Source organism: Emys orbicularis, chromosome 1 (assembly GCF_028017835.1).
Source record: "Emys orbicularis isolate rEmyOrb1 chromosome 1, rEmyOrb1.hap1, whole genome shotgun sequence".
In the NCBI taxonomy this organism is placed as follows: Eukaryota; Metazoa; Chordata; order Testudines; family Emydidae; genus Emys; species Emys orbicularis.
The window spans coordinates 122,607,759-122,622,409 of NC_088683.1; the positions used below are offsets into that span (position 1 = coordinate 122,607,759).

Below are 14,651 nucleotides of genomic sequence, written 5' to 3' on the forward strand. Positions count from 1 at the left end.
TGTCCAACCTAGACCTCCCTTGCTGCAGTTTAAGCCCATTGCTTCTTGTTCTATCCTCAGAGGCTAAGGTGAACAAGTTTTCTCCCTCCTCCTTATGACACCCTTTTAGATACCTGAAAACTGCTATCATGTCCCCTCTCAGTCTTCTCTTTTCCAAACTAAACAAACCCAATTCTTTCAGCCTTCCTTCATACGTCATGTTCTCAAGACCTTTAATCATTCTTGTTGCTCTTCTCTGGACCCTTTCCAATTTCTCCACATCTTTCTTGAAATGCGGTGCCCAGAACTGGACACAATACTCCAGCTGAGGCCTAACCAGAGCAGAGTAGAGCGGAAGAATGACTTCTCGTGTCTTGCTCACAACACACCTGTTAATACATCCCAGAATCATGTTTGCTTTTTTTGCAACAGCATCACACTGTTGACTCATATTTAGCTTGTGGTCCACTATAACCCCTAGATCCCTTTCTGCCGTACTCCTTCCTAGACAGTCTCTTCCCATTCTGTATGTGTGAAACTGATTTTTTCTTCCTAAGTGGAGCACTTTGCATTTGTCTTTGTTAAACTTCATCCTGTTTAACTCAGACCATTTCTCCAATTTGTCCAGATCATTTTGAATTATGACCCTGTCCTCCAAAGCAGTTGCAATCCCTCCCAGTTTGGTATCATCCGCAAACTTAATAAGCGTACTTTCTATGCCAATATCTAAGTCGTTAATGAAGATATTGAACAGAGCCGGTCCCAAAACAGACCCCTGCAGAACCCCACTCATTATGCCTTTCCAGCAAGATTGGGAACCATTAATAACAACTCTCTGAGTACGGTTATCCAGCCAGTTATGCACCCACCTTATAGTAGCCCCATCTAAATTGTATTTGCCTAGTTTGTCGATAAGAATATCATGCGAGACCGTATCAAATGCCTTACTAAAGTCTAGGTATACCACATCCACAGCTTCTCCCTTATCCACAAGACTCGTTATCCTATCAAAGAAAGCTATCAGATTGGTTTGATATGATTTGTTCTTTACAAATCCATGCTGGCTGTTCCTATCACCTTACCACCTTCCAAGTGTTTGCAGATGATTTCCTTAATTACTTGCTCCATTATCTTCCCTGGCACAGAAGTTAAACTAACTGGTCTGTAGTTTCCTGGGTTGTTTTTATTTCCCTTTTTATAGATGGGCACTATATTTGCCCTTTTCCAGTCTTCTGGAATCTCTCCCGTCTCCCATGATTTTCCAAAGATAATAGCTAGAGGCTCAGATACCTCCTCTATTAGCTCCTTGAGTATTCTAGGATGCATTTCATCAGGCCCTGGTGACTTGCAGGCATCTAACTTTTCTAAGTGATTTTTAACTTGTTCTTTTTTTATTTTATCTGCTAAACCTACCCCCTTCCCATTAGCATTCACTATGCTAGGCATTCCTTCAGACTTCTCGGTGAAGACCGAAACAAAGAAGTCATTAAGCATCTCTGCCATTTCCAAGTTTCCTGCAACAGAGGGTCCTGTGGCACCTTTAAGACTAACAGAAGTATTGGGAGCATAAGCTTTCGTGGGTAAGAACCTCACTTCTTCAGATGCAAGTAATGGAAATCTCCAGAGGCAGGTATAAATCAGTATGGAGATAACGAGGTTAGTTCAATCAGGGAGGGTGAGGTGCTCTGCTAGCAGTTGAGGTGTGAACACCAAGGGAGGAGAAACTGCTTCTGTAGTTGGATAGCCATTCACAGTCTTTGTTTAATCCTGATCTGATGGTGTCAAATTTGCAAATGAACTGGAGCTCAGCAGTTTCTCTTTGGAGTCTGGTCCTGAAGTTTTTTTGCTGTAAGATGGCTACCTTTACATCTGCTATTGTGTGGCCAGGGAGGTTGAAGTGTTCTCCTACAGGTTTTTGTATATTGCCATTCCTGATATCTGACTTGTGTCCATTTATCCTCTTGCGTAGTGACTGTCCAGTTTGGCCAATGTACATAGCAGAGGGGCATTGCTGGCATACGATGGCATATATAACATTGGTGGACATGCAGGTGAATGAGCCGGTGATGTTGTAGCTGATCTGGTTAGGTCCTGTGATGGTGTTGCTGGTGTAGATATGTGGGCAGAGTTGGCATCGAGGTTTGTTGCATGGGTTGGTTCCTGAGTTAGAGTTGTTATGGTGCGGTGCGTGGTTGCTGGTGAGAATATGCTTAAGGTTGACGGGTTGTCTGTGGGCGAGGACTGGCCTGCCTCCCAAGGTCTGTGAAAGTGAGGGATCATTGTCCAGGATGGGTTGTAGATCACTGATGATGCGTTGGAGAGGTTTAAGCTGAGGACTGTAGGTGATGGCCAGTGGAGTTCTGTTGGTTTCTTTTTGGGGCCTGTCTTGTAGCAGGAGGCTTCTGGGTACACGTCTGGCTCTGTTGATTTGTTTCTTTATTTCCTTGTGTGGGTATCGTAGTTTTGAGAATGCTTGGTGAAGATCTTGTAGGTGTTGGTCTCTGTCAGAGGGGTTGGAGCAGATGCGATTGTACCTCAGTGCTTGGCTGTAGACGATGGATCGTGTGGTGTTTCTGGGGTGGAAGCTGGAGGCATGAAGGTAGGCGTAGCGGTCGGTGGGTTTTCGGTATAGGGTGGTGTTAACGTGGCCATCGCTTATTTGTACGGTGGTGTCTAGGAAGTGGACCTCCCGTGTAGATTGGTCCAGGCTGAGGTTGATGGTGGGGTGGAAGCTGTTGAAATCATGGTGGAATTCTTCCAGGGTCTCCTTCCCATGGGTCCAGATGATGAAGATGTCATCAATGTAGCGTAGGTAGAGAAGGGGCGTGAGTGGACGAGAGCTGAGGAAGCGTTGTTCCAGGTCAGCCATAAAAATGTTGGCATATTGTGGAGCCATGCGGGTGCCCATAGCGGTGCCACTGGTCTGGAGGTATATATTGTCGCACAATTATTTCAAATTTGGTGTGAGGATAAAGTCACAGAGCTCAGCAATAAGTTGTGCTGTGTCATCATCAGGGATACTGTTCCTGACAGCTTGTATTCCATCTGTGTGTGGGATGTTTGTGTAGAGAGCCTCTACATCCATGGTGGCTAGGATGGTGTTTTCTGGGAGGTCACCAATGCATTGTAGTTTTCTCAGGAAATCTGTGGTGTCACGGAGATAGCTGGGAGTGCTGGTGGCGTAGGGTCTGAGTAGGGAGTCCACATATCCAGACAGTCCTTCAGTGAGAGTGCCAATGCCCGAGATGATGGGGCGTCCAGGATTTCCAGGTTTGTGGATCTTGGGTAGTAGATAGAATAACCCCGGTCGGGGCTCTAAGGGTATGTTGATTTGTTCCTGTGTTAGTGTAGGGAGTGTCCTGAGTAGATGGTGCAGTTTCTTAGTGTATTCCTCAGTGGGATCTGAGGAAAGTGGCCTGTAGAATTTGGTATTGGAGAGTTGTCTGGCAGCCTCCTTCTGGTAGTCAGACCTGTTCATGATGACAACAGCACCTCCTTTATCAGCCTCTTTGATGATAATGTCAGAGTGGTTTCTGAGGCTGTGGATGGCATTGCGTTCTGCACGACTTAGGTTATGAGGCAAGCGATGTTGTTTTTCCACAGTTTTTGCCTGTGCACGTCGGCGGAAGCATTCTATGTATAGGTCCAGACTGTCATTTCGACCCTCAGGAGGAGTCCATGTGGAGTTCTTCTTCCTGTGTTGTTGGTGGGAGGGTATCTGTGTATCAGTGCGCTGTTCAGTGTTTTCTTGAAAGTATTCTTTGAGTCGGAGGCGGTGAAAGTAGGCTTCCAGATCACCGCAGAACTGTATCATGTTCGTGGGGGTGCTGGGGCAAAAAGAGAGTCCCCGAGATAGGACAGACTCTTCTGCTGGGTTGAGTGTGTAGCTGGATAAATTGACGATATTGCTGGGTGGGTTAGGGGTACCCCTGTTGTGGCCCCATGTGGCAGGTAGGATTTTAGACAGCTTACGGTCCTTTTTCCTTTGTAGAGAGGTGAAGTGTGTAATGTAGATCTCCTGTCTTATTTTAGTAAAGTCCATTTGTGTGGAGGGTTGGTTATTTATGAAAGTCTCCAGGTTGGAGAGCTCTTTCTTGATGTTTTTCTGTTTGCTGTATAGGATGCTGATCAGGTGGTTCCTCAGTTTCTTTGATAGTATATGGCATAATCTCTCACTGTGGTCTGTGCAGTATGTAGATAGCAATGGATTTTTCACCTTCAGTCCATTTGGTATGATGTCCATCCGTTTGCATTTGGAAAGGAAGATGATATCTGTCTGTATTTGTGCAAGTTTCTTCACGAGGTTGATAGATTTCCATTCCATACGGCTAAATGCAGTGCCTTGCATGGTGTCAAGTATCAGAGGGGTAGCTGTGTTAGTCTGAATCTGTAAAAAGCAACAGAGGGTCCTGTGGCACCTTTAAGACTAACAGAAGTATTGGGAGCATAAGCTTTCGTGGGTAAGAACCTCACTTCTTCAGATCCAAGTTTCCTGTTACTGTTTCTCCCTCTTCACTAAGCAGTGGGCCTACCCTGTCTTTGGTCTTCCTCTTGCTTCTAATGTATTGATAAAAAGTCTTCTTGTTCCCCTTTATTCCCGTAGCTAGTTTGAGCTCATTTTGTGCCTTTGCCTTTCTAATCTTGCCCCTGCATTCCTGTGTTGTTTGCCTATATTCATCCTTTGTAATCTGTCCTAGTTTCCATTTTTTGTATGACTCCTTTTTATTTTTTAGATCATGCAAGATCTCGTGGTTAAGCCAAGGTGGTCTTTTGCCACATTTTCTATCTTTCCTAACCAGCGGAATAGCTTGCTTTTGGACCCTTAATAGTGTCCCTTTGAAAAACTGCCAACTCTCCTCAGTTGTTTTTCCCCTCAGTCTTGATTCCCATGGGACCTTACCTATCAGCTCTCTGAGCTTACCAAAATCCGCCTTCCTGAAATCCATTGTCTCTATTTTGCTGTTCTCCCTTCTACCCTTCCTTAGAATTGCAAACTCTATGATTTCATGATCACTTTCACCCAAGCTGCCTTCTACTTTCAAATTCTCAACGAGTTCCTCCCTATTTGTTAAAATCAAGTCTAGAACAGCTTCCCCCCTAGTAGCTTTTTCAACCTTCTGAAATAAAAAGTTGTCTGCAATGCAGTCCAAGAATTTGTTGGATAGTCTGTGCCCCGCTGTGTTATTTTCCCAACATATATCCGGATAGTTGAAGGCCCCCATCACCACCAAATCTTGGGCTTTGGATGATTTTGTTAGTTGTTTAAAAAAAGCCTCATCCACCTCTTCCACCTGGTTAGGTGGCCTGTAGTAGACTCCTAGCATGACATCACCCTTGTTTTTTACCCCTTTTAGCCTAACCCAGAGACTCTCAACACTTCCATCTCCTATGTCCATCTCTACCTCAGTCCAAGTGTGTACATTTTTAATATATAAGGCAACACCTCCTCCCTTTTTCCCCTGTCTATCCTTCCTGAGCAAGCTGTATCCATCCACACCAACATTCCAATCATGTGTATTATCCCACCAAGTTTCAGTGATGTCAACAATGTCATAGTTGTATTTATTTATTAGCACTTCCAGTTCTTCCTGCTTATTACCCATACTTCTCACATTTGTATATAGGCATCTAAGATACTGGTTTGATCTTTCCTCCCAGTTTTGTCCTGACCCTCCTTTCTCTCTGCCAATATAGCCCACACTCCCTCTCGTTTCCGACCCATCTCCCAGGTCTCCATGTTCCCCACTTACCTGCGGGCTTTGCTCACCTGTCCCCGTCGAACCTAGTTTAAAGCCCTCCTCACTAGGTTAGCCAGTCTGTGTCCAAATAGGGTCTTTCCCCTCCTCGAAAGGTGAACGCCATCTCTGCCTAGCAGTCCTTCCTCAAATAGCATCCCGTGGTCTAGGAAGCCAAAGCCCTCCTGGCGACACCATCTTCGCAGCCAGGCATTCACCTCCATGATGCATCTGTCTCTGCCCGGGCCCCTACCTTTTACAGGAAGAATCGAAGAGAATACCACCTGCGCTCCAAACTCCTTCACCCGTACTCCCAGAGCCCTGTAGTCACTCTTGATCCGCTCAGTGTCACACCGCGCAGTATCATTTGTGCCCACATGGATGAGTAGCATGGGGTAGTAGTCAGAGGGCTGGATAATCCTCGACAATGCCTCCGTAACGTCACGGATACGGGCTCCCGGCAGGAAGCATACCTCCCGAGATGAAATGTCAGGGCGACAGATGGGCGCCTCCGTCCCCCTCAGCAGAGAGTCTCCGACCACCACTACCCTACGTTTCCTATTCGCAGTGGTGGCAGCAGACCTCCCAGCCTTAGGGGTACGAGGCTTCTCCTCCTTTACTGTAGGGGGTGATGCCTTCTTTCCTGTATCAAGAAGAGCATAACGGTTACCTATTACCACAGCGGGAGGGTTCGGAGCAGGGGTGGAGCACTGCCTGCTGCCAGAAGTAACCAGCTGCCAGTGTCCACCCTGAGCCATCTCCTCCTCCACCAGTGGTGTATCAGCAGTCCTGTGTACTGGGACAGCTACCTCAGCTGTCTCCACATGGACACTGTCCAGGAACTGCTCGTGGATTCAGATGCTTCTCAACCTAGCCACCTCCTCCTGTAGCTCTCCCACCTGCTGCCTGAGAGATTCCACCAGCAGGCACCTTTCACATTGGATGGTCCCCCCAGCCTGGATATCAGTAAGTGGAAATTGCAAGTTACAGTCTCTGCAAAACCACACCAGGATCTGGGTAGAAGCATCCATGCTCAGGCGCTCTGTCTGGCTACAGGCGCAGGTGGAGGAGACAGAAGCAGTGCTGGCACAGGTGTTGCGGGTCTTCCTAACCATCGTAAGCCTCCCTCTGTCAAACTCCCGTCTGCAGCCCCCTGTCCGCTGAAAGGGTTGTTTAAGCAAGAAGTCATGATCCCCCAACATGAGCATCCAATGCAACTCAACTTCATCACTGCAGCCATACAAAGAGCATAGCATGTGTCTGCAGAAGATTACGGAGACTGGTAATGGGCTGGGCGATACTGATATGGAAATTGTTTGTTGGGAAGATGTTCAGGTTTCTTGTGGAGAAGAATCAGCAACTGGAATGGGGTCAGACCCCTCTTGAATGAATTTTTAACTAGAGAGGGTCCCAAACTGTAAAAAGTGTATCTGGAGTTCAAATCTCCCAAAGATTTGGGAATATTTAGATTCTGGAGGTTGGCTCAGGCTCACCTCTAGCTCAGGATTAAATCTAATCCACTGTGTATATTACCTGGGTTATAGCTCTCTGACCTGTTTACATATATCTGTATACACAGTTATGAGGAATAAAATCCTGCAGTAGTTCTCTCTGTGCTGGAATAAAACAGTATATCAGGCTGTGCTGAAGCTGTCAAAAGGGAGAATTTTTAGCAAAAGCCTGGCTAATTCATTCTTTTTCCAATACCATAGCACAGCTACAAAATCCACAAGTTATTAAAAAAGCAAGTCATGGGCCCAGATTCTGCTGGCACTTTACATCCGTCTAAATCCAGAGTAACTGGATAAAAGACAGTGTTTATCTGGATTTATTCTGGTGCAGCTGAGATAAGAACCAATCCTTCACAGTTGTGTACTCAAAAGCAGAAAAGCACCTTAGGTTTTGGGGGGATTTTGTTTATTTTAAATACACTTTTTGCCTGGTAGGGAGTTGTATTTATATCCCACTCTGTTTCAAGTACAGCTTTTAAATATTTCAGTATCAGGAGAGAATATACGTCAAGATCAAGACCATTATTCTGAGGCAGGGAGTCGGGAAACTGAAGCAGTGAGAGTTAAAAATAAATTTTAAAAAATCGTGTTCAGTTGTTGGCTTCCCCAAATTGCTGCACAACCATGTGCACGAAGAAGATCTCACCTAGAGACCTGTGTCTGCCACAATTAGTCAGCATCACTGAGTGTTCTGGCATGGAGTTATCCACCCTGGAGGAAGGGAGGGAAGAAATAATGAGAAGGGAAAGATTGGGAAAACAAATATTAACAGGGAGTTAAAAAGCTCAACCATCTGATAGGATTTGCCATTTTTCATTGTATCTTGTTTTTTCAAGGGACCGAGCACCTTTTATCTTCACTTCAGAGATGGAGTATTTCATCACAGAAGGTGGAAAAACCCCACAGCGCTTCCAAGAGTTTGTGGAACTTTGCTGTCGAGCTTATAATATAGTCAGGAAACACAGCCAATTGCTCTTGAACCTGCTGGAGATGGTAAGAAGGTCAGGGATGTAACCAAAAAAACCCTCAATCCCTCTTGTTTTCTTTTCCCCTGTAGCGAGGCTTAGAAGGATTAGATTTTTATCAGTAAATGTCAATCTCATTGTACACCCACGAACCAACTCAAATTAAAAGGTTTTCTTTTGTAAAAGTTTCACCCAGTCCTAATTCCAGGTTTTCAAATTGCTATTTCCTAACTCTGTTTGGAATTAAAGAAGTGAACTAATTAGACTAAACTCACAGACTGCATTATGTTACAATACCCTATGGTGATTGATCTAGGACACTGCAGCCATTACAGGGAGCCATTATTGTAGAATCCTGTCATGCTTTGTTACTGGGATAAATACAGTAAGGAAAAAAGGCTTCATGAGGACTTCATAGAAGAACCGGTTGTAGAGGACAGCCTTGGTTCGAGTGATAATGAGCTAATTCAGTTTAAACTAAATGAAAGGATAAACAAAAAATAGATCTGCAACTAGGGTCCTTGATTTCAAAAGAACCACCTTAAAAAAATTAAGGGAATTAGTTAGGGAAGTGGACTGGCCTGAAGAATTCAAGGATCTAAATGTGGAGGAGGCTTGGAATTAGTTTCTGCAACTTTGACTTAAAGTACCTGAAGCCTCCATCCCAACCAAGGAGAAAAAATGCGTAGGGAAGGGTTGCAGACCAAGCTGCATGAGCAAGCATCTCAAACAGGTGATTAAGAGAAAGGAGAAAGCCTACAAGGAATGGAAGATGGGAGGGATCAGCAAGCAAAGCTACCTCTTGGAGGTCAGAAAGTGTAAGGATAAAGTGAGAACTGCCAAAAGCCAAGCAGAGTTGGACCTTAAAGAGAATTAAAACCAGTAGTAAAAGGTTCTATAGCCATATAAATAAGAAGAAAACAAGGAAAGAAGAAGTGGGACTGCTAAGCACTGAGGATGGGGTGGAGATTAAAGATTATCTAGGCATGGCCTAAAACCTAAACAAATACTTTGTCTCAGTCTTTAATTAGGCTAATGAAGAGCTTAGGGGTAGTGGCAGGGTGGCTAATGGAAACGAGGATATGGAGGTAGATATTACCAAATCCAAGGTGGAAGTCAAACAGAAACAGCTTAATGGGACTAAATTGGGGGGGGGGGAGGGAAGATAATCTCCATCCAAGAATATTAAAGAAACTGGCCCGTGAAATTGCAAGGGCAATAGCAAGGGTTTTTAATGAATCTGTAAACTAGGGGGTTATACCTTGTGACTGGAGAACTGCTAATATAGTTCCTATTTTTAAGAAAAGGGGGGGGGGAATTGATCTGGGCAACTACAGGCCTGCTAGTTTGACCTCAGTGGTATGCAAGGTCTTGGAACAAATTTTGAAAGAGAAAGTAGTTAAGGACTGTGACAGACCCAGACCAGCGGGGTACAGGAGTCTGGTAGAGGGCAAATATACTGGTCACTGTATGAGTAGTTTTCTGTTCCCTGAGTGACCAGAGCAGGGGCTGCACTAGAGTAATCAGGAACCTGCTAGAACCAGTTAAGGCAGGCAGGCTAATTAGGACACCTGGAGCTAATTAAGAAGAAGCTGCTAGAATCAATTAAGGCAGGCTAATCAGGGCACCTGGGTTTTAAAAAGGAGCTCACTTCAGTTTGTGGTGTAAGTGTGAGGAGCTGGGAGCAAGAGGCGCAAGGAGCTGAGAGTGAGAGGGTGAAGGTGTGGGTGTGCTGCTGGAGGACTGAGGAGCACAAGCGTTATCAGACACCAGGAGGAAGGTCCTGTGGTGAGAATAAGGAAGGTGTTTGGAGGAGGCCATGGGGAAGTAGCCCAGGGAGTTGTAGCTGTCATGCAGCTGTTACAGGAGGCACTATAGACAGCTGCAGTCCACAGGGCCCTGGGCTGGAACCCGGAGTAGAGGGCGGGCCCGGGTTCCCCCCAAACCTCCCAACTGACCTGGACTGTGGGTTCTCCCAGAGGGGAAGGTCTCTGGGCTGTTCCCCAACCCACATGGTGAATCTCTGAGGCAAGAAAATCCGCCAATAAGCGCAGGACCCACCAAGATAGAGGAGGAACTTTGTCACAGGACATAGAGGTGAATGGGAATTGGGATAAAATACAACATGGTTTTACAAAAGGTAGATCATGCCGGACCAACCTGATCTCCTTCTTTGAGAAGATAACTGATTTTTTAGACAAAGGAAATGCAGTAGATCTAATCTACCTGGATTTCAGTAAGACATTTGATAAATTATTAGTTACATTGGAGAAGATGGGGGATTAATATGAGAGTTAAAAGGTGGATAAGGAACTGGTTAAAGTGGAGACTAAGACAAGTTATGCTGAAAGGTGAGCTGTCAGGCTGGAGGGAGGTTATTAGTGGAGTTCCTCAGGGATTGGTCTTGAGACCAGTCTTATTTGACATTTTAATTAATGACCTTGGCACAAAAAGTGGGAGTGTGGTAATAAAATTGTAGATGACACAAAGTTGGGAGGTATTTCCAGTACGGAGGAGGACCAGAATATCATACAAGAATGATCTTGTAAACTGGAGTAATAGAAATGGGGTGAAATTTAATAGTGCAAAGTGCAAGGTCATACTTTTAGGGACTAACAACAAGAATTTTTGCTATAAGCTGGGGAAGTATCAGTAGGATGTGACAAAGGAGTTGAAAGACCTGGGTGTATTGGTTGATTGCAGGATGACTATGAGCCGCCAATGTGATGCAGCCGTGAAAAAGGCTCATGCAATCCTAGAATGCACCAGGTGAGGTATTTCCAATAGAGACAGGAATGTTTTATCAGTGCCTTGTATAATGGTACTGAGGCTGAGAGGGGTAATGTGAGACTTTTATTGATTAATGTTTGTAAAGCGCTTTCAGCTCTGCAGATGAGAGATTACTCAGTAAAGCCCAAATCAAAGGCCCAGTGCAAAGAGCAAGCAGCTGGGCTGTGCATTGCAGGGCTCCTCCAGGGAAGGAGCAATGGAATCCCCGAATCCACAATGCTGCACTGCATGGCACTAAGGATTGTTTGTGCCCAGCACAGGATCCCCAAATCTTACTTCTCTGAGCACCCTCTGATGTGCAGCAAAACTGCACTCCTATGGCCAAAATGAAAATTATCCATTGCAAAATATGCCATGTGTTTCCCATCTTAAAGCAATTTTGAAGCTAGAACTGGTGCATGAAATGGGATGCCCTATAGGGAGTACATAGATCATAGACAATCATAGAATCATAGGACTGGAAGGGCTCTCAAGAGGTCATCTAGTCCAGTCCCCTGCACTGATGGCAGGACTAAATATTATCTAGACCATCCCTGACAGGTGTTTGTCTTAACCCGCTCTTTAAAATCTCCAGTGACGGAGATTCCACAACCTCTCTGAGCAGTTTATTCCAGTGCTTAACCATCCTGACAGTTAGGAAGTTTTTGCTAATGTCCAACCAAAACTGCCCTTGCTGCAATTCAAGCCCATTGCGTCTTGTTCTATCCACCTTCTTGTAACAACCTTTTATGTACTTGAAAACCGTTATGTACATGACCCCTCTCAGTCTTCTCTTCTCCAGATTAAATAAACCCAGTTTTTTCAATCTTTCCTCATACGTCATGTTTTCTATACCTTTAATAATTTTTATTTCCTTGGACTTTCTCCACTTTGTCCACATCTTTCCTGAAATGTGGCTCCCAGAACTGGACACAATACTCCAGTTGAGGCCTAATCAGAGTGGTGTAGAGCGGAAGAATTACTTCTAGTGTCTTGCTTACAACGCTCCTGCTAATATATCCCAGAATGATGTTTGCTTTTTTTGCAACAGTGTTACCCTGTTGACTCATATTTAGCTTGACCCCCAGATCCCTTTCTGCAGTACTCCTTCCTAGGCAGTCATTTCCCATTTTGTATGTGTGCAACTGATTGTTCCTTCCTAAGTGAACTACTTTGCATTTGTCCCTATTGTATTTCTTCCTATTTTCTTCAGACCATTTCTCCAGTTTTTCCAGATCATTTAGAATTTTAATCCTGTCCTCTAAAGCACTTGGAACCCCTCCCAGCGTGGTATCATCCACAAACTTTATAAGTGTATTCTCTATTCCATTATTTAAACCATTGATGAAGATATTGAACACAACTGGACCCAGAAATGATCCCTGCATGACCCCATTTGATCGCTTGACCGTGAACATGGACATCTGTGCTCAGGGATCCATGCTGGTTACCTGAGAGCTTCTGGATAGATTTTTAAAGTTTTGGTTTTAACCCATAAAGCCCTAACTTGCTTGGTGCCAGGTCCCCCTGTGAGACCACCTCTTTCCCTTTAATACAGTGCAATGGTTGCAGTCAGCAGAGGTGTTGATGCTAGAGCCCTTTTCATATAACAGAGAGGGGATGCTGGGAGAGTGTTCTGCACAAGGGCCACAGAGCTCTGGAATGGCCTCCCGCCCCAAGTCTCATGTTGTTTGGATCTGTTGGCATTCAGGGCACATTGCAGGTTCCATTTTTTTCACATGGCCTTTGAAGAGCAGTATGGGGGTTGAGCTACAGGCCAACATACAGCGAAGTATTAGCACTTGACTATAAGCTGCAGCTTGGTGGAAGGATGAGCTTGATGGTATTGCATTCTGATTTGGTAATTGTAAATAACTGGCAGGGAACTCAGAGCCTGTGGATGGGTGCTCTTATTTCTTCTAAAGAGAAAGGAAATAAAACAAACATAGGAGATTGAGTATGATGGGGTGTACCAGGCCCTCCGAGGCCTCCTGCTGGAGGCCCCGTGATCCTACCCCCCACACACACACACACACATATATCCTGGGAAGGAGCAGTGAAGGTGAGTCTATGGTGACCAGATGCCCCGATATTATCAGGACCATCCCAATATTAGGGACTTTTTCTTATATAGGCAACTAATTCCCACCCCGTCTTGATTTTTCACACTGGCTATCTGGTCACCCTAGGCCTGGAGAGGCCTTGTGGGAGCAGCCAATCAGAGCCCAGCAGGCTCCGATAAAAAGAACTGCAAGGCCTTAGCAGGTCAGTCCCTGGCTAGGACCAGAAGGCTGAGGATGGGTGCTCCGCTCTGACCAGCTCAATGGGCTGATCTACTGGCCCTGGGAATGAGAAGACTTGACAACTGTAACCCTGAGGTAAGGATGAAGAGAAAGGGGCTACATGGGAAAAGGCCCAAGGAAGTAGCAGCAGCAAACTGGAGGCAGTGATACGTGTTTATAGGGTCCCTGGGTTGGGACCCAGCATAGTGGGTGGTCTCCCCACCGGCCTACTTGCAAAGTGGCCAAAGCCCTGAGAAGGGGAAAAGGCTGTTGGGAAGCCCAAGTGAAGGGCAGGACTTAGAGGGGCCCAGAGATGGGGCTGAGGGCATACAGTGTGTCAAACACTTTGCTACCCTGGAAGCCGTTCATCCATTTTACACTGAGTGACTTGGCCGGAGGGCTGAGCCACTGAAGACCTACAAAGCAAGGTCGACAACCTACAGGTGGCGCCTGGGACAGGAAAGACTGCAGTACCACACCCAGACAGTGGGGGGCACTCAAGAGGTGAGTGCCTCATCATATTGAAGAAGCCCCAACTTGTCTCATTGAAGTCTGAAGGGGGAATTTGGCTCCCCCCATGACACAAGCAGCCAGTCAAACCTAAAAGAATCTAAGAGCCATAGTGTGGTGGCATGGAGGTCACCCCGGTACACTCCTTTCTGTCAGGCATGGTGCCACAGGTTGATCTCATTAACCAGAGCCATTGCCATAAATAGTAGCTTACTCAGCTGCACCCAGGGACACTCATCTCTCCCACTCAGTCCAACAAGCAGCCTCTGGCCCCTTCCTTCAGGAGACACGTCTTTCCTGCATCTGTAAATAGTCTCTGCTTCTGGAATCCTTTTTGGTTCCTTCTCTGGGTTACTCCTTTCAGACCTTCCTTAATCAGGAGTCTCCTTTGCAAATGGGCTGCATTAGTTAGTCCCTGACTGTTCTCCTTAATCAGGAGTCCCCCCAGCTCTCCTCCCTGGAGCTGAGTTCTCTTAATCACTTTCTCTAGTCCTTCTGAAGTAAGAGCTCTCCTCTCCTGAGCTGAGTTATGGGTTATCCAGCCATAAGGCCTTTGCCAGCTTCTCCCTCAGCTGGCCCCTTTCCCTTAGTCTTTAGGCTTCAGACTGCTCAGCAAGCTAGTTAGTATTCCTGGTGCCTGCCCTGCTAGGAGAGAGGAGGCAGCCTTTATGCTGGTCCCCTTCTCCCAGCTCATTCCCAACTGGCCGGGGAGGAGGAGGAGGGAGGGGACCCTTGCCTTCCCCTCTCTGCAAGGTTCCCGGCCCTTAAAGAAACAGTAACAGTATTTCCTCCAGAATACTTCTTATTCCTGGGACTGCTTCCTTTCTCCTAATATCTCCCAGGTCCTTGTATATATAATTGGGCCTTTTAAACTCTTAAAGGGCCATGCCACATGGGCTG

General features: G+C 45.8%; 1 protein-coding gene across 1 annotated transcript in view; it reads left to right on the plus strand.

Annotated features, from left to right (window-relative positions):
• The window catches only part of PIK3C2G (phosphatidylinositol-4-phosphate 3-kinase catalytic subunit type 2 gamma), a 321,727-nt gene that overhangs the window by 210,673 nt on the left and 96,403 nt on the right, over positions 1–14,651 (plus strand). Inside the window, exon 24 of the mRNA XM_065420952.1 lies at positions 8,062–8,218. Coding sequence (XP_065277024.1) covers positions 8,062–8,218 — 157 coding nt within the window. The remainder of the gene's footprint in view (positions 1–8,061; positions 8,219–14,651) is intronic.